Here is a 19,618-nt window from a genome sequence, read left to right on the forward strand (position 1 = left end):
TCAAAGTTCATCCATGTTGTAGCATGTATCAGAATTTCCTTCCTTTTTAAGGCTGAATAATATTCCAATGTATGTATGTATGTACCACATTTTGTTTATCGTTGATCCGTCAATGGATATTTGGGTTGCTTCCATCTTCTGGCGACTGTGACTAGTGCTGTTATGAACACTGGTGTGGCATGCTTTTAAAACAGGCAGTGAGATGCATAAAACTGTAGGTATTTTTAAATGCTAACAATTGTTAATAGCACTATCCTACAAGTTTAATTGCCTGTAGCTATTTGAAAAGCATGAGAGGTTGAATAGGCTTGACCTTTGGGTGATAAGGAATGTAGTTCTCAGGAACAGGGCTGGACCAAGCACCAGCAAGCAAATTGACCCTTTGTGCTTCACTGGGTGGGCGGGGGGAGAAGGAACCAGGGCTGGGAGTGCGTGGTCGGGTCTGAAACAGGAGTGTGGAGGTGGCACCTTCAGAGGTGCCCCCGACAGAACCAGGAATGTGGAGCAGGCCCTTCAGGGCCACGGGCTGAGCCTGGCAGGCGGGGGTCAGGAGACGTGGGTCGAGGTCAAAGTGTGAGGGTGGAGAGGGGCTTGGTGCCTGCAGCACTAGGCTGAACAGAACGGGAGTTCTTCGCCAACAGAAAAAGCAAAAGGAATCACCAAGCCAGTGTCAGGCTACCGATGCCCCATCATTCCGATTCACAGATTCCATTCTAGAAAGCCTCTATTTCCAGTTGATGGAAAGTAGGATCCCAAATTAAATCTATTCCCCCGTGTAAAGAAGAAGTGAAGAGCTCTCTCTATATTGAATGGGACAGATATCACACGTGGAGTACTGACCCAAACCCCTGGGTTTAGGCCGGCCTTCCCAAAGGTCATAGACACAGGAATAAAGGCAAGGCCACAGAAGTCTGCAAGTGCAGGAAGAACTTACACCTGTTTTTAAAAGAAGAAAGGAGTGGACTTCTCAAAGCCTGTAAGTCTACCAGGTTTTTTCTTTTGTACAGAAAAATTGCAATTTCTAGGCGATTTTTGCTTGTCACTGTGTGTGTATTTATTTGAATAGCAAAGAGATTTCAGTCATTACAAGAGGAGTTTTCAAACTTCCAGTATCAAAAGAAATTGTCCCCAGAGCAGTTTGAAAAGGCACTGGGTTAGCATATAAGCCATATATCAAAAATGTGGAAAGGTAAGTCAGTGTGTTTATTGCCATTTTCACAAAACATTCAGTTACCTCTTTTTTGTATTAACTGAGATTTCATTAAATTTTATGATTATAGTCTAAGTTCACAGCACCTGCTCTGAAGTTATGTTTCACAGTCTCTTTTTGTTTTTCAGATTTTTTGTTTAAATTCTTGGTTATTGGGAATGCGGGAACCGGCAAGTCTTGCTTGCTTCATCAGTTTATTGAAAAAAAATGTAAGTGACGTCACATGGTCAGTGTTTCTTGCATGTCTTCTCCCGAGAGTGCGCTCTCGTGCAGATTTGTTTAGGACAAAATTTCCGAATATGTTTTCAGGGAAAAAGTCATAGTTTAAAAATATTTTTAACTGACATAAAAAGTTTATGTTATTAAACATTTAGTAATCTGATTTTTTATTTAGCATTTCAGTTTCGTAGTGGGTCATTGTTCATTATGTAGTGAATTGTCCTGTGCATTTTCCAGACACTAAAATACAGTATGATGCTGTGGAATTCTATTTGCTGTCAGGAGTGGCCCGAGAACCCTAGTTGTACATTTTGGATAAGATAGCATTTGGTCCCCAGCAGCCTTGTATTGTCCTTAAGGCAGCTATTGTCATCAGTCCTGTTTTACAGGTAAATAAACAGAGGTTTACAGGACTTGGTGTATGCACTTGGGATGGTCACCTAGTAACAGTGCACGTTAGACTCAAACCCAGGCCTTTCGACCACAGAAAATATCTTGTGCTGTTGACTTGCCTTGTGTTGGTGAGAGAGGTTGAATTTTGTATTCCAAGCTACTGTAAAAGATGGTAGGTTTGAAAGGCCCTTAAAATAAGCCGTGCTTATATAGTAATGGACAGAATTGTGGAGAATGACCTGTCTATCTACAGGTAGTCAGGTAAAGGCCCGAACACAGAAAATTAATCTCACTTAATGAAGTGCCTCTTAAGTAAGAATGCGTGAGATGCATTAGATGGCGGGTGGTGGAGACAGAGGCAGCAAAGGGTGTCCTGGGAAAGAGCTCTGAAGAATAAGATTCTAGAAGTGTTTTCTGCTGCTTCCATTTCCATCGACCAGGAGCTTGTTGGAGCCTTCATGTAGTGACATGGACCCAGCGTGGCTCAGTCCCTCTTGAATTTGACAGGCGCTCACCCGCTGGGCGGCCTGGGGTTCTGTACAAGTTACCCATACTTTGCATTGTTCCATCTCAGAAGAGGGGACGCTGGGCCAGGCGCCCGGCCTCGGCGGACACTCTCCCTTCACATCCTCCCCTCACCCCTCATGACCACAGTAATGATGTAACGAGGCTTCACTGTACTGCTCTTGTAGCTGTGTCTTAATCAGGATGCCCTTGGCCTTTTGTTACTGCCTTTGTAGGCTTTTCCTGCCAGGCTGGCCCAGTAGCTGGACACCAGCAGATGTCCATGCCGGTCTGCACTGTCTGGGCCTGAGACAAGCTGCTGGAATCAGACCCTTTCCTCCCCCAGGTCCCCAGGGAGCAATGAACACAACTGTCAGATGGCACCCTGGTTTCTGGTACAATTAAACTTTATAGTTATAAAATATAAACCAGTCAATGGACTGTGTAGCCAGGATATTTGTTTTTTCTTTTCCTTTCACATCACAGAAATTTTCTTTTACAAGACAGCTTATTCCTGTTGGGTTTAGCAAACTACTTATTTTGCCAACCTCCCTGCCCATTCAGACAGTATTGATTTCTCCAGCAAATTCATTCCAAATGATTGCCACACATAATACTCAAGTTCATGAAACTCAACAGCTGTAATGTGCATAGAGGTCTTGGTTTGGGGTGTGTTTGTTCTGAGTTTTTTACTCTATCTTTTCTTCTTTTTCCCTTAATCTTTGGTGAGCATCAAGTTTCTTTCTTGGGCTACGGTGCTTTTCCTTCCCTTTACTTTTATTTCTTTAGAATGTTTGTCCGAATAGTTGAAACTATCGTTGGCCAAGTTGCAGTCTGTCACTGGGCAGTAAGCCCTTCAAGGTGGTACCCAGTATTTTGTGCAGTTGCCATTCATGAGAACCTTAGCAGTGGTCAGGTAGATATGGTCTTATATGGCGTGGCCACCAAGCCTCAGCTTTAAATATATGGCTTGTTCAGGTGTTTTGAGAAAAAGCTTTGTTGCCTTTGAGAACAGGAACTGTGTGTATTCTGTTTAAAACAGTGAGTGCTTATTATCATCTGACTGTTGGAGAAATGAATGGCGACAGTAAATTACATTTTCCATTGACAGAACCCTTGATTTTAATGTTACTTGTATAAATCTGTAAGCCTGTTTCTCTAATGTTCTAAAATTAAATTTCTTTTTCTTTTTCAGTCAAGGATGACTCAAATCACACAATAGGAGTGGAATTTGGCTCAAAGATAATAAATGTTGGTGGTAAATATGTAAAGTTACAGATATGGGACACAGCAGGCCAAGAGCGATTCAGGTAGCTTTTTCTCTAACTTAATAAAAATATTGGAAAATTGGTTTGAAATAATCAATTATATTCTCTTAATGTACGTGGTCCCCTCCTCCCTCCCCCCACCCTCACAGATTTTAGAAGGTTCACCTCTGGAAGCTTTAAGACAAGCTAAAAGTCAGTTTTTCTCTACACAGCATTGATTTATGAAAGAATACATTAGAATCTCTTCCAAGTGCATGCGTCCTAATTTGGAGGCTAATTTATTCTTTGGGACCTAATGGTCCATTAGGAGGTCGTGGCATTGCATATTCCACAATTTACTTTTAGATTAAAATCAAGGCAAAGTAGTAGCACAAACAATTTTTCTCTGTATTTCACTTTAAAAGGAGAATTTTTTAAAACCTCTTTGGGGGTTGGTTTTGCTTTACATTAAAACATTCCACAGAATATTCTCTCCTCAGCACTTGTATTACACTGAAGTCATAATCGACGTTTGGAATGATGACCACAGTCCACAGCAGATAGGTTCCATGTTTGATATTCTGTAACTACTAAAGCAGAAAGTAGATTAATATTTTAGTTGTGTTTTTTTGAATAGATACAGAAAGTCAAAGAGAACAGATATTCACAGTTTCAAAATTCAGTTAAATAAAACTCAATCCCAGTGCAAGCATTTCACTTAAAGTCAGGTATAATATTTTAAATCCTTAATAATTGTTTGCTTCAAAAATATCATAACTAGGGCCTCCCTGGTGGCGCAAGTGGTTGAGAGTCCGCCTGCCGATGCAGGGGATACGGGTTCGTGCCCCGGTCTGGGAGGATCCCATATGCCGCGGAGCGGCTGGGCCCGTGAGCCATGGCCGCTGAGCCTGCGTGTCCGGAGCGTGCGCGTCCGGAGCCTGTGCTCCGCAACGGGGGAGGCCACGACAGTGAGAGGCCCGCATACCGCAAAAAAAAAAAAAAAAAAAAAAAAAAATCATAACTAGACTTCAGACAATATTACTATAAAGCTATAGTAATCAGAACAGCATGGTAGGACTTCCCTGGTGGCGCAGTGGTTAAGAATCTGCCTGCCAGTGGAGGGGACACGGGTTCGAGCCCTGGTCTGGGAAGATCCCACATGCCACGGAGCAACTGGGCCCGTGAGCCACAACTGCTGAGCCTGCGCATCTGGAGCCTGTGCTCTGCAACAAGAGAGGCCGCGATAGTGAGAGGCCTGCGCACTGCGATGAAAAGTGGCCCCCGCTCGCCACAACTAGAGAAAGCCCTTGCACAGAAACGAAGACCCAATGCAGCCAAAAAATAAACAAATAAATAAATTTTTAAAAAATTAAAAAAAAAAAAAAGAATCTTCCTGCCAATGCAGGCAACGTGGGTTTGATCCCTGGTCTGGGAAGATCCCACATGCCACAGAGCAACTAAGCCCATGTGCCACCAACTACTGAGCCTGCGCTCTAGAGCCTGCGAGCCACAACTACTGAGCCCACGTGCCACAACTACGGAAGCCTGCACGCCTAGAGCCTGTGTTCTGCCACAAGAGAAGCCACCGCAATGAGAAGCCCACACACCACAACGAAGAGTAGCCCCCGCTTGCCGCAACTAGAGAAGGCCCACGCGCAGCAACGAAGACCTAACACAGCCAAAAATAAATACATAAATTTATTTTTTAAAAAAGAGAAAGTACCTTGGACAGACTTAGAAGGACTTTCTTATTAAAAAAAAAAAAAAAAAACCGCGTGGTACTGGCAGAAAAATGGACATATGGGTGAGTGGAACAGAATAGAGAGCCCAGAAATAAACCCACACACCGATGGTCAATTAATCTTCCACAGAGGAGGCAAGAATATACAATGGAGAAAAGACAGTCTCTTCGATAAGTGGTGCTGGGAAAACTGGACACCTACATGTAAAAGAATGAAATTAGAACACTCCCTCACACCATACACAAAAATAAACTCAAAATGGATTGAAGACCTAAATGTAAGAGCAGGTACTGTAAAACTCCTGCAGGAAAAGCAGAGGCAGAAGGCTCACTGACATAAATCGCAGCAATATCTATTTTGATCCGTCTCCTTAAATAATGAAAATAAAAGCAAAATAAACAAATGGGACCTAATTAAACTTAAAAGCTTTTGCACAGCAAAGGAGAAACCATAAACAAGACAAAAAGACCACCCTCAGAATGGGAGAAAATATTTGCAAACGCACCAACTGACAAAAGATTAATCTCCAAAATATACAAACAGCATGCAGCTCAATATCAAAAACAACTAAACAGGGCTTCCCTGGTGGCGCAGTGGTTGAGAGTCCGCCTGCCGATGCAGGGGATACGGGTTCGAGCCCTGGTCTGGGAAGATCCCACATGCCACGGAGCGGCTGGGCCCGTGAGCCATGGCTGCTGAGCCTGCGCATCCGGAGCCTGTGCTCTGCAACGGGAGAGGTCACAGCAGTGAGAGGCCCGTGTACCGCAAAAAAAAAAAACAACCAAACAACCCAATCACATAATGGGCAGGAGACCTAAATAGACATTTCCCCAAAGAAGACATACAGATGGCCAACAGGCACGTGAAAAGATTCTCAACGTCACTAATTATTAGAGAAATGCAAATCAGGACTACAGTGAGGTACCACCTCACACTGGTCAGAATGGCCAACATCAAAAAGTCTACAAACAATAAATGCTGTAGAGGGTGTGGAGAAAAGGGAACCCCTCCTGTGCTGTTGGTGAGAATGTAAGTTGATGCAGCCACTATGGAGAACAGTATGGAGGTTCCTCTAAAAACTAAAAGTAGAGGCCCAGCCGAGGTCAGGGATGAGTGAGGCAAGGACTGAAAAGACAGAAATTAAGTGAAAGTCTGCTGACCCTCACCCTCTTCCCCCACCTCTTCCTTAGCTGCTGGCAGCCAAGTGTGTATGTCTCAGGCAGGAGAAACGATTCTTATCTGCAGAAAAATAGCCCCAAAGAAAAGGCTTAAAGATACTAACATTTTGGTTTCCCCAATGAAATAGCCCAATTTCTGTCCAGCCATCTCACAGTAAATAGCCCACACATAAAGAGCATCTTTTAGAGTTTGGCATTCCTTGTTCTTGAATATAAATGATCAACCAAGGATCACCAGACACTTGATGAAAATTTTTAAGATAAGAGAAAGAGCCCAAAATAAAGAAAATAGAAACTTTCAGGGAATAGACAAAAACTAAAACTATAGTATCCTCACAAATAAGAGTAGATATTGCATTCAGGGAATAAGAACAAAATTATAATTTAAAAAGAGCAATTAAAATAATATATTAGGGCTTCCCTGGTGGTGCAGTGGTTGAGAGTCGTCCGCCTGCCGATGCAGGGAACACGGGTTCGTGCCCCAGTCTGGGAGGATCCCACATGCCGCAGAGTGGCTGGGCCCGTGAGCCATGGCCGCTGAGCCTGTGGGTCCGGAGCCTGTGCTCTGCAATGAGAGAGGCCATAACAGTGAGAGGCCCGCGTACCGCAAAAAAAAAAAAATATATATATATACATATATATATATATATATATATATATATATATATATATTAAATAGAGTAGTGCTCTTCCAGAAAGTTAAGCAGTAAACTTGAGATGAGAAAGGGAAGAGACAACATAAAAAATCATACAGAGTTAGTCCAGGAAGCTCAAGGCCTGACCAGTTAAGCCTTCCCGAAGACAGAAGAGCAGAAGAAACAGTAAAAGAAACAATTGAAGAAAATTTTCCACTAGAGGAATGAGACTCTGTAAGATTCCACCTTACACCAAACACAGATGAGGGGGGAAAATCCAGACCAGGGTCTGCCACGAAAAATTTCAGAACACCAGGGATGAAGTGAAGATACCAAAAGATTCCAAGAGGGAAAAGCAAATCACATATTAAGAATCGAAAATGAGAATTGCACTGGACTACTCAGCAGCAACGCTTGGAAGCTAGAAGATAATTAAAGCCTTGCCTTCAAAACCCAACGTGAAAAATTGTTTTTCCAACCTAAAATTCTAAACTCAGCCAAACTATCCATTAAGTGTGAGAATAAAATCAAAATACCTTCAGTTATACAAGAATGGAGGGAAACAAAGCTTCTCTTTCATATATACTCTCTTAGAAACTTCAAGAGGATATACTTCACCAGCACAAGGGAGGAACCAAGAGAGGAAGATGGAGCCACCGGGACCCCAGCCTGGGGAACAGGGAGGTGGCGGGAGCTGTCTGAGCCCCATTTCTTAGGGGTCCTTAGGGAGTTTCCAGTCTGTATGCATGATCGATTAGATCACTGACCTTTAGGGGTTGAACTTGAGCCCCAGTCCCTGAGCACCAGGGCCTTGTAGGCCTCGAGGAGGACCTGGAGGAGGGACTGAGGGCCACAGGTGACAGAGGGGATGCACGTGGCAGGGGTCCAGGCAGAGCTGGTGGTTCGGATCAGGACGGTGCTGGTGAAGGTGTAGAGACGTGCACGGTGTAGGACCTGACCAGTTGGTGAGACGGGTCCTGACTGATGTGTCCACTGTGGGACACATTGCGTCACATCACTTTGTGATGGGCACAGAGTGGGTGGAGAGATTTCTGGCTGTGTAAACAGAGTGGGTGGTGGGGCCCTCTCCAGGAGGGGCCTGTAGGCCGGGAGCCAAAGAGTTCTGCCTGACAGATGTTGGCTGTGGCGCGTTCATTGTGGTCACACGGAGTTGCCGGGCTGGCGGATGGCTCTTACGGAAGTAGGCTGAGCTGAGGATTAAACCGGAGTTGAGAGCGTTGGGAGAAAAGAGAGCCCAGGACCCAGCCTGGGGGAAGGAGCTCCAGGACCAGCGGGGCAGATTCAGAGGAATGGTCCAGAGTAGCTGGTGTGAGAGGAGACCGGGAGGGGGTGGGGCTGCGGCCTGGGGGCAGGGGGAGGGGTCCAGGCAGCGGGGGAGGGCAGGTGCCGCGGGGTCGGTGGAGCTGCTGTGTCCATGGGGCAGGAGGAGGCGGTGCTGGCGAGGCAGCTCCTGAGAAGTCTGGGTGCGACAAGGGGCCCAAGATGGGACGGCAGCGGGAGCGTCGCGCCGCCTGCCTTGCTCTCATCCAAGATGGGAGGTGCCGGGGCCCATTGTATTCTGCGAGTGGGGAAATCTTAACACGCCAGGAGAGAGTCGAGATGCAGGTGAGAAGGTGTGTTACCGCAGGAGAAATCCTGGAGCTTGTGGGAACAGGCGAGATGTGCTCGGGTGGGGGGCTCGCTGAAGACAGGTGAGGCCACGCGGCCCCTCGTCCGCAGGAAGGCACGGACCCCGGGCACGCAGAGGGGCTGCCGAGGGCTTCGTGCCCTGGGACTCTGTGATGCCCCCTTCCTGCCCTTCCCCCGCCGTTCTCAAAGGCACCCTCAGTGGTGCGGGGCAGCCTCACGCCCTCCAGGGAGGATGACACTCATCCCAGCCTCACGTCCCCACCTCCCTGTCGCTCCTGTGACACGATTTCAGGCAGGACAACCCTTCATGCCCATGTTCAGATAACTTTGAATCATTTCTCTTTAAAGCCACCTCCGTCCCTGTGTTGTGGTTTCCAAGGCAAAAATGTGTGTTTTGTGTGGGAAGATGGTGCTCAGGGGTACGGGCTCTGCGTGGTGGAAAGTGAAAGCCTGTAACTCTTGCAGGTCTGTGACGAGAAGCTACTACAGGGGTGCGGCAGGGGCGCTACTTGTCTATGACATCACCAGGTAATGACACCCCTCACCGGCCTGTGCTCCCCAAGGTCCGAGCCTCCCCACGGGTGTGCTGGGCACGTCGGTGGCAGGGCTGTGGGTGGGGAAGCCCCTCAGCCCTTTCCCTGGGGGCCTTGGGGGGTTTTGAAGCAGCCCCTTCCACCACTTTACCATGTAAAGCAGCATGTTCCCAAGCTTCAGATAGATAAGCATCCCCAGTGTCATTATGTTTCTTAACATGATGTTTTGATACTTTCCTTAAGGTTTGCAAAGTGAAGCTTTGCGTGTGGTAAATTATTAGAAGTAACGGACCTCCATCAAGCACAGGCTCTAGGCTGGGATGGCCTGGGTTCAAATCCCAGTTCCCGTCACCAGCGGTGTGAGTCCTCCGGTGAGGTGCTCCGCTGTCTGGACTTTAGTTTCCTTGTCTGTTCCATGGAGTAATGACCACGTAATACGCGTGAGGTTGTTGGGCGGTTGATTTGGTTCATATAGAGCTCCTGGCCCATCGTAAGGATCTGAGTGCACTGTCCTGCATGTAGCTATCACCCAGGTATCACAATTAAATTAAATTTAAAATTCAGTTCCTTAGAATATACGAGGATTTTATCCTTAGATGGGGGCTGAAAACAGTCCTGAAGGTGGATGCACCTGATCAAGTCCTGGCTCTGCCACTGGCTGCTTGTGTGACTTTGGGCAGCTTAGTCTCTCTGGGCCTCAGGTTTCTTGTGGAAACAGGAGATAATAAGAGCCTGTGTCACAGGGACCTTACAGAGAATCAGTGTGTTAAATCCCTGTGAAGCAAAGTACCAGTGTGTCACACGGATCCATGGAGTGGCAGCAGTTAGCCTTAGGTCTTGCTCACATGTTGCATGAACCCAGAGCCCAATAAACACTGCACCCTGCTTGGGCAAACGACCGACAGCAAGCTGCCTGACTTGTTGCCTCATTTTCACGGAAACAAGATGATATGCACCCTGTGGGTGTGGTGTACACCTGGGGCATCCAGGTCATCTGAGTGACCTTAAAGGTTGTGGGCATTGCCCTGCGTGTGCAGAAGCGCTATGAGTGGTGTGAGTGACTGGAAAGAGTTGCTAGCTTTATAAAATACATGTACTATTTTCACAATCTTATATTACGCAGCCGAGAAACCTACAATGCGCTTACTAATTGGTTAACAGATGCCAGAATGCTCGCGAGTCAGAGCATCGTCATCATCCTCTGCGGGAACAAGAAGGACCTGGACATCGATCGGGAAGTCACTTTCCTAGAAGCCTCCCGATTTGCTCAGGAAAATGGCAAGTGGCCTTTCACCTGTCACACCTGCTGGAGGTTTAAGGTGCAGCTGTAGTTAGGAAGTGTGGAACTTCCTATTGTTTTTACTGTACCTTAGACTCATTTAACATAGTTTCACCCTATTGCATTCTGCCTACGAAGGTTACTATGTTGAGGGACTTCCCTGGTGGTCCAGCAGTTCATACTCTGTGCTTCCACTGCAGGGAGCACAGGTTCCATCCCTGGTCAGGGAACTAAGATCTCGCATGCCGCGTGGTGTGGCAAAAAAAAAAAAAAAAAAAAAAAAAAAAGGTTACTATGATGATAAAAGCTAATCTCTTAGCATTCTCTGGTGACTTTTCAGTCTAGGATCTTTGAATATCACAGGTCTTGGTTTAAAGTGAAATTTATAACAATCTTTAAAGGCCCTAATCAGATTATGTCATCTTTTATAAAATGTAATTTGAAGCTAAGTTAGTGAAATATGAGACGTAAATAGAAAGGGAAGCAGTAGAAGACATACTGGACTAATTGGCTGTATTTCACTTACATTAAGTTTAAGTCATTTGGCTAAAGATGCCTTTGAAACTTCTCTGAATTTCCGTATAGAATACATAAGGATGACATGTAAAATTAACGGTTGCTTATAGACAGCTGAATGAGAAGAATTCAGACATTTTAAAATAACTTTAATTTTTAGAAGCAATCAATAACTAAAATATCCTAATACCAACTTTCAGTTGGACTCCAGGACTACCAACTTACACTCTCACAAACGAGCAGGTTTTCTGCTAAGAAAATAAACATGCGATAAAAACATAAGCCTTCATGAGTTTGTAAAGAAGCTGTTTAGAAATATGCACGCTTAGAATGTTAAAGCTCGAAAGGAATTTATCTGTCATTTAAATGAAACTCATTTTTACAAGGAAGGAAACAAGGGTCTGGAGAGGTGGTGGTTTGCTCACAAAAGAAAGGAAAGCAGCCTTCTGCTGCATGAGTCACCAGCTGGTGAATAAGAGGGCTCATTCGTGTAAGGTCCCCTCACTGTCGGCGGCACACCAAGTGTCAGCGCTTGTAGGTTGTATTTGTGGTGATGTGAAGACTATTGGAAAGGCAATTGCTACTTTGTCTTATATCAACAGCCGGGTGCCTTCAGCCAGCCTGCTTCCTTACCAGCGTCCTGCTTGCTTAGCTTCTTCAACACATTTAAGTGGTAGCACTAAATACTAGTTACTTTTCATAAAAAGTTAGATTTCTTCTAATATTTAAAAAAATATTTTGACATTTATTGATTTCATATTTGCAGAAATACCTGGTTTTAAGTACTAAATTCTATTTTGTCTACTATTCTAAGAGTGTACTAAGCTGGTGGTTATGAATCGAATAATTGTGATTGTCTTCTAAATACGGCTTCGTGTTTTGTTTGATGTCGATTTTAGAGCTGATGTTTCTGGAAACGAGCGCACTAACCGGGGAGAACGTGGAAGAGGCCTTTGTACAGTGTGCGAGAAAAATACTTAACAAAATTGAATCAGGTAAAAGGGCTTTCCGTTAATAAACTTTCCTTTAGCATAGTTTCCTCTCTAGCTCAATAGTGTCACTTTTGAGTACTTCTAGGAGTGATTTGGTCAGAGTGGCCTCTCTCCTTGTGCCGACCTGCAGTCGCCACTCACGGGCTTGAAGGTCTTGTCCGCGGCTGAGGTGGGAGCCCACGCCTCCTTCACAGCTTACTCCTTGGCCCCAGTGACGGAAGGGACAGAGTCAGGGTGTCAGGGCGTGTTTGCTTTTAAAACCACAGCCTTTGTTGGAGCATCGCTTCAGGAAGAACGGACCTTTGTCCGCGCTCCATCAGCACCTCGGACTCTGCCGGGCCAGTGGTCGTGTGTGGTGGACAGGCACCAGCCATGTGCCTTGACGTGATCTATGGGCACCTTGCGGGGTGCCGCTGGTTTAGCTCAGGCATCGGGGAGAATTTACTCCCGAAGCTCACTGAGCCTGCCTCAGTAGTAACCCGTCTCATCAGTGTTCTGTTTGTTGCTTCAGTAAAAATAAATTTACAATACCCCTCATTTAGGCAGCTAACAAACTAATATGTAGTTGTCATTTATTAGAGTTCCTTTTTATTTAAATATCACCACAATTATATGTGGACATTCAGTTTTTAATTGATTCATTCAAGTATCTGAATGCCTATTCTTTGTCAGGTGCTGGGATACAGAAATAAATTAATCACAACCCTTGCCCTCAAGAAACTGTCTTTCATGGGAAGCAGTCAAAAGATAATTATACTACGGTGTGGTCGATACAGTAACTGAGAAGCACACAGGATCTTGAGGCACACGAAGAAGGAGAGCCTACCTGTTCAGGAGGTGATACCAGGAAGGGCTTCCCGGAGGAGGTGGTGACTGAGCTCAGGCTGTCAGTGTGAGGAGGAGGAGGCGGGCAGGGGAGTGGGGAGGAGGGGAGGCCAGCAGGGACAGCGCGAGTGGACACTGGGGGAGAAGTTGAAGTTACTAGAACAGAAGGACCACAGCGGGGAATGGCAGGAGAGAAGGCTGAGGAAAGGCAGCAGCCAGGCCAGGGATCATGATCCGGGACCTAGAACTTTGCCCTGTGGTGACCGAGTCTCCACCCTGCCTGTATGCTAGAGTCTCCTGGGATGCGTAAAAGTTTGAATTCCAAGACCCACCTCTAGAGATGCTGAATTAAGCCCTCAGCATCAGATTTTAAAAAGCTCTCTCGTGTGATTAATTCTGATGTTCGTCCAAGATTGAGGACCACTGCGGTAGGGGTAAGTGGCCGTTCAGGGGCGGGGTCAGTGAATGATGTGGTCAGATTGTGGCTGGAGGCAGATCGTGTGTGTGGGTGGTCACATCAGGGACATACTGGAGGGAGCCCAGGGCCGATGGCCAGGATAGCAACTAAGGCATGTTTGAGTAATCCGCAAAAAATGCCTGATTAAAGCTTTATCGAGGATGTGGAAGCGGAGATGAAGAGACGTAGATGAATTCCAAGAAACCTTTCGGCAGTGGCGTCACGACTCAGATGCTAACTAGCGGGGCGGGGCCGTTGCCTCGGGAGGGGGCTGAGAGGTGGGGTCAGGAAGGGAGGAGGGGCTGAGGGCAACTAGATGTCACACCTGGGTAACTCGGGGACCCAGAGGGTCATGGCAGAGCCAGAGGGTAAGCCGGTTCAAAGGAATCAAGATGCTTCTGTTTTGGAGTGTTCCCTGGGCAGCGTCCTGGAACAAACGCGGGGAGGCATGCAGGAGGCTGTGGGGAGAATCCCTGGCTGGCGGTGTCTGCTTGGGAGCCATCAGGCTGTAGGAGTAGTGGCGACTCTGGAAGGAGCGAGACCATGCAGCTATCAGTGGAGAGAGTGGGAAGGGCAGTGGCCCAGAGCGAAGCCCTGGAGACCAGAGGATGCGAGAGAGGAGGAGGGGGAAGTCAGAGGTATATGAAGAGACCCGGGAACATGGGTTTCACTTTAGCCGAGCTTCAGCCGAAGCGTTGTTCATTGTCAAGTGCATCAGAGGAAAGTCTCATAAGCCAAGACGTGAGCTGAAAAGTGTCCCGTGGGGCGGGCAGTAGGAAGTCACCGGTCATCTTTACCAGCAGAATGACAGGGAGAAGACGGGGCAGCTGAGCAGCAAGAGGAGGTGAAAAGGCAGAGCCTGGCACCTCCCTGGAGGAGGGTTAATTTAACGAGAGGTTTCAGTGACAGAAGTCTTAGCGTATGTAAATGACGCGAGAGGAGAGAGAGGAACGGAAAGGAGAGAAGGCTGGAGGGGAGCCGACAGAGAAGGTAGGGGTGGGCGAGGTAGTGGGAGAGCGTCAGGGCCCCAGACGGAGGGCTGGTCTCAGCAGGAACAGGGCTGCTTCATCCTTCTGTGGTCTTTTGATCTGAAAACAGCAGCAAAAAGTTACTCAACCTGGTACAGAACTGTTATTTTTAAAGACTAGAGCATAAATAGTTATCATGAAAATTGGTGTGATATTGAGTATTGGCAAGCTCAACATGAGCTTTTATTTAGATTACCTTCCCCCTTTGGTATCCACCCATGAATACATTGTGTGTGAGTTAATTCATATAAAGCTTTCAGGATCTTTTTCTTCTGAGATCATCCAAATCATAGTTACATCAGATGAAAAACTATAAGGATATGTTAGAATTCTTCAGCAGTACTTTTTTTTTTTTTAGATTTTATTGAAGGATAGTTGATTTACAATGTGTTAATTTCTGTTGTACAGCAAAGTGATTCAGTTATGCATATATATATATATATTTTTCATATCCTTTTCCATTATGGTTTGTCACAGGATATTGAATATAGTTCCCTGTGCTATACAGTAGGACCTTGTTGTTTATCCATTTCAGCAGTACTTTTTAATTTTAGTTTTCTAAAGAGGCAGTACATTCATATGGTTCAAAAACCATTATTTTCTCTCTTCCTTTTTACATTAAAGTTAGCATACTGTGAACTCTGCACTTACTATACCTACCAGTGATGACAAATCAGTATTTAGAGACTTCCTTATACATATATATGCTAATGTACATGTACACACATAATGTGTGTGTGTATGTAGTGTTCAATTTTGTGTATTGCCATAATTTATTTAACCAGTCTACTTTGGACATTTGAGTTGTTGCCAGTATTTTGCTATAACAAAAAATGTTGCAGTAAATAACCTTTTGTATATCATTTCACATGTGTATGAGTGTATGTATAGGATAAATTCCCAGAAGTGGATTTGCTGAGTCAAAGAACACAAGCATTTGGAAGTTAGGTGGAGGCTGTCAAATTCCTCCATCGGGGTTGTAGCAGTTTATCATCCCACTAGTAGTGAATGAAGGTGTTTATTTCACTAAAGCCACACCCACAGGGTGTATTATCATACGTGGGTTTTTACCAGTCTCATAAGTGAAAAATGGTATCTTTGTGGTTTAATTTTAAATTAAATCTTTGTATACATAGTATATTCACATAATTCCAAATTCAGAAAGTGCAGAAGAGGATACAGTGAGTCACCCTCTGTTACCCCGTCTCCTGTCCCCTAGCTATCTAGAGCTCTTTCTTGAAGTCAACCATTATTACCAGTTCTTTATGTATCCGTCCGAAGAGGTTTTTATGCCCATACAAGCAAACGTGTGTATTTTTTCCTGTTTATTCAAAATTGTGTTCTATGTACACAGTGTTCTGCACTTTGCTTTTTTCACTTAATATATTGTGGGGATCACAGAAACATGAAAACTTTTTCTAAAGCCTTGCTTGGTCCTCAGGTGAGCTGGACCCAGAAAGAATGGGCTCAGGTATTCAGTATGGAGATGCTGCCTTGAGACAGCTGCGGTCTCCACGCCGCGCACAAGCCCCGAGCGCACAGGAGTGTGGCTGCTGAAGCAGCGCAGGGTTCACAGGTAGGTGCCCGCGTTGTGGCAGCCCTGCCGCCTTCGGCCTCACCCTCTGTTTGCTACCCATAGCCCCGCACAGGCTTAGAGGTGGAGGCCGTCGCTGCTTTTTGCAGCCGCGTTATGAAAAGGAGAGGTGATTGCATAATTAAAAGTTAGAGATTCTTAGCAGTGAGAACCTCTGCTCACACATTCTTCTCAGGCTCACACGGAACACTCACCAAAATAGACCACATCCTGGCCCATAAAACACACCTGAACACATTTAAAAGAATAGAAATCATCCAGTGTCTGCTCTCAGACCACAGTGGAATTAAACTAGAAATCAGTAACAGAAAGATAACTGGAAAATCCAAAATACGTGGGGATTAAATAACACACTTCTAAATAACACATGAGTGAAAGGAGAAATTTAAGAATATTTTGAACTAAATGAAAAAGCACAACTTATCAAAATTTGGGAAGATTCAACACAAACAGTACTTAGAGTGAAATTTATAGCATTGAATGCATGTATTAGAAAAGAAGAAAGGTCTAAATACCATCATATAAGTGTCCACCATAGAAAACCAGAAAAAGAAGAGCAAATTAAAGCCAGAGTAGGCAGAAGAAAAGAAATAATAAAAATTAGAGCAGGAAATCAATAGAGAAAAATCAACAAAACCAAAGCTGGTTCTTTGAAAAAGACCAGTAAAATCAGTGACTCTAGCCAGGCTAAGGAAAAAAAAGAAAAAATATATATATGTATATATATATATATTTTTTATATTTATATATATATATATATTACTAATATCAGAAATGAAAGAGGGGACATCACTGCAGATTCTGTGGACATTAAAAGGGTAATAAAGGAATGCTATGAACAACTCTGTGCCCACAAATTTGATAACCTATATGAAATAAACCAATTCTATCAAAGACACAATTTGCCAAAACTTATACAAGAACAAATACACAATCTGAATAAGCCTATATCTATTAAAGAAATTGAACCAATAATTAATAATCTTCCAAAACAGAAAGCACCAGGCCCACAAGGGTTCACTGGTAAATTCCACCAAACATTTAAGGAAGAAACTATACCAATTCTCTTCAGTCTCTTTCACAGAACAAAAGCAGACAGAACACTTCCTAACTCATCCTATGAGACCAGCATTACCCTAATTCCAAAACCAGACAAAGACTTTACAAGAAAAGAAAACTACACACTAGTATCTCCTGTGAACATAGATGCAAAAATTCTCAACAAAATACTAGATCGAATCCAACAATGTATAAAAAGAATTACATCCTTCCAAGTGGGATTTATCCCAGGTATGCAGGGCTAGTTCAACATTCCAAAATCAATTAATGTAATCGTCACATCAACAGGGAACAAAAATCACATGATTTCATCAATAGATGCAGAAAAATCATTTGACAAAATCCAATATCCATTCACAATGAAAGCTCTCAGTAAAGTAGGAATACAGGGGAATCTCCTCAACTTAATAAAGAAAATCTACCCAAAACCTACTGCTAACATCCTGCTTAATGGTGAGAAAGTTGAAGCTTTCCTATTAATATCAAGGCAAGGAGGTCCCCTCTCACCATCATACTGGAAGTCCTAGCTAATGCAATAAGAAAAGGAAATAAAAGGTATACAGACTGGGAAGGAAGAAATTAGCTAACTTTGTTGGCTGATGATAATCTGTGTAGAAAATCCAAAAAATCCACAAACTCTATATAAATGATTATATAGCACAGTTGCAAGATACAAGGTTAATATACAAAAGTCCATCACTTTTCTCTATGCCAGCAATGAACAAGTGCAATTCGAAATGAAAAACACAATACCATTTACATTAGCATCCCCCCAAAAAGGAAATAGGTAGAACTCTTAACAACATCTATATGAGGAAAACCAAACTGATTCTGAAGTTTATGTGGAAAAGAGACAAAAGACCCATAATAGCCAACACAGTATTGAGGGAGAAGAACAAAGTTGAAGGACTGTTACTACCCAACTTCAAAACACTATAAAGCCACAGTAGTCAAGACAGTATGGTATTGGTGAAATAATAGACAAGTAGATCAATGGAACAGAATAGAGAGCCCATAAATACACCCACATACTGATGTTTGATAAAGGAGCAAAGGCAATACAATGGAGTAAAAATAGTCTTTTCAACAAGTGGTGCTAGAACAACTGGACATCCATGCAAAAAAATGAATCTACATACCAGACATTGTACCCTGCACAAAAATTAACTCAAAATGGATCATAGACCTAAGTGTAAAATGCAAAACTATAAAGCTCCTAGAAGATAAAAGAAAATGTAGATGACCTAGGGTATGGTGATGACTTTTTAGATACAGCACTAAAGACACAATCCATGAAAGAAATAATTGGTAAGCTGGACTTCATGAAAAATAAAAACTTTTGCTCTGCAAAAGACAATGTCAAGAGAATTAGTAGACAAGCTATAGACCAGGAGAAAATATTTGTGAAACACACACCTGATAAAGGACTGTTATCCTAAATACACAAAGACCTCTTAAAACTCAACAGTAAGAAAACAAACAACCCAATTTAAAAACGGGCCAAAGACCTTAACAGACACCTCACCAAAGAAGATATCCAGATGGCAATAAGTATACTAAAACATACTCCATATCATATGCCATCAAGGAAGAAGCAAAGTAAAACAATGAGATATCACTACAAGCCTATTAGAATGGCCACAATCCAAGACACTGACAGCATCAAATGCTGGTGAGGATGTAGAACAATAGGAATTCTTGTTCATTGTTGGTGGGAATGCAAAATGGTGCAGCCACTTTGGAAGACAGCTTGGCATTTGCTTATAAAACTAACCTTAGGACTTCCCTGGTGGTGCAGTGCTTAAGAATCCACCTGCCAATGCAGGGGACACGGATTCAATCCCTGGTCTAGGAAGATCCCATATGCCGCGGAGCAACTAAGCCCATGTGCCACAACTACTGAGCTTGCGCTCTAGAGCCCGCGAGCCACAGCTACTGAGCCCACGTGCTGCAACTACTGAAGCCCACGCACCTAGAGCCCATGTGCCACAACTACTGAGCCCAAATGCTACAACTACTGAAGCCCGTTCTCCTAGAGCCCGTGCTCCGCAACAAGAGAAGCCACCGCAATGAGAAGCCCGCGTACTGCAACAAAGACCCAGCGCAGCCAAAAATAAAAATTAAATTTAAAAAAATGTAATGCTTAAAAATAAACATAAATTAGCAAGACATGCTTATAATCAATGTTTAAACTGTCAATCGTATAACACGGGTAAAACCATTAGGTAGGTAGGTAGGTAGATAGGTAGATAGATGGATGAAACTAAACATACTCTTACTGTACGATCCAGCAGTCTCCTTGCTATTAACCCAAAGGAGTTGAAAACTTATGTCCACACAAAAACCTGCACATGGATGTTTATAGCAGCATTATTCATAATTGCCAAAGCTTGCAACCAAACAGGATGTCCTTCGGAAGGCAGATGGGTAAACTGCAGTCCATCCAGACAATGGAATATTATTCAGCACTAAAAAGAAATGAGCTGTCAAGCCTTCAAGGCATATAAGTAAGTGAAAGAAGCCATTCTGGGGATTTCCCTGGTGGTGCAGTGGTTAA

At 44.1% G+C, this 19,618-nt stretch overlaps 1 protein-coding gene across 1 annotated transcript in view; it reads left to right on the forward strand.

Annotated features, from left to right (window-relative positions):
- The window catches only part of RAB4A (RAB4A, member RAS oncogene family), a 53,627-nt gene that overhangs the window by 31,210 nt on the left and 2,799 nt on the right, over positions 1-19,618 (forward strand). Inside the window, exons 2-7 of the mRNA XM_060089772.1 lie at positions 1,339-1,419; positions 3,522-3,636; positions 9,244-9,306; positions 10,435-10,589; positions 12,006-12,101; positions 15,850-15,984. Coding sequence (XP_059945755.1) covers positions 1,339-1,419; positions 3,522-3,636; positions 9,244-9,306; positions 10,435-10,589; positions 12,006-12,101; positions 15,850-15,965 — 626 coding nt within the window. The 3' untranslated portion in view covers positions 15,966-15,984. The remainder of the gene's footprint in view (positions 1-1,338; positions 1,420-3,521; positions 3,637-9,243; positions 9,307-10,434; positions 10,590-12,005; positions 12,102-15,849; positions 15,985-19,618) is intronic.

The sequence above is a fragment of the Mesoplodon densirostris genome, chromosome 1 (assembly GCF_025265405.1).
Source record: "Mesoplodon densirostris isolate mMesDen1 chromosome 1, mMesDen1 primary haplotype, whole genome shotgun sequence".
Taxonomy (NCBI): domain Eukaryota; kingdom Metazoa; phylum Chordata; class Mammalia; order Artiodactyla; family Ziphiidae; genus Mesoplodon; species Mesoplodon densirostris.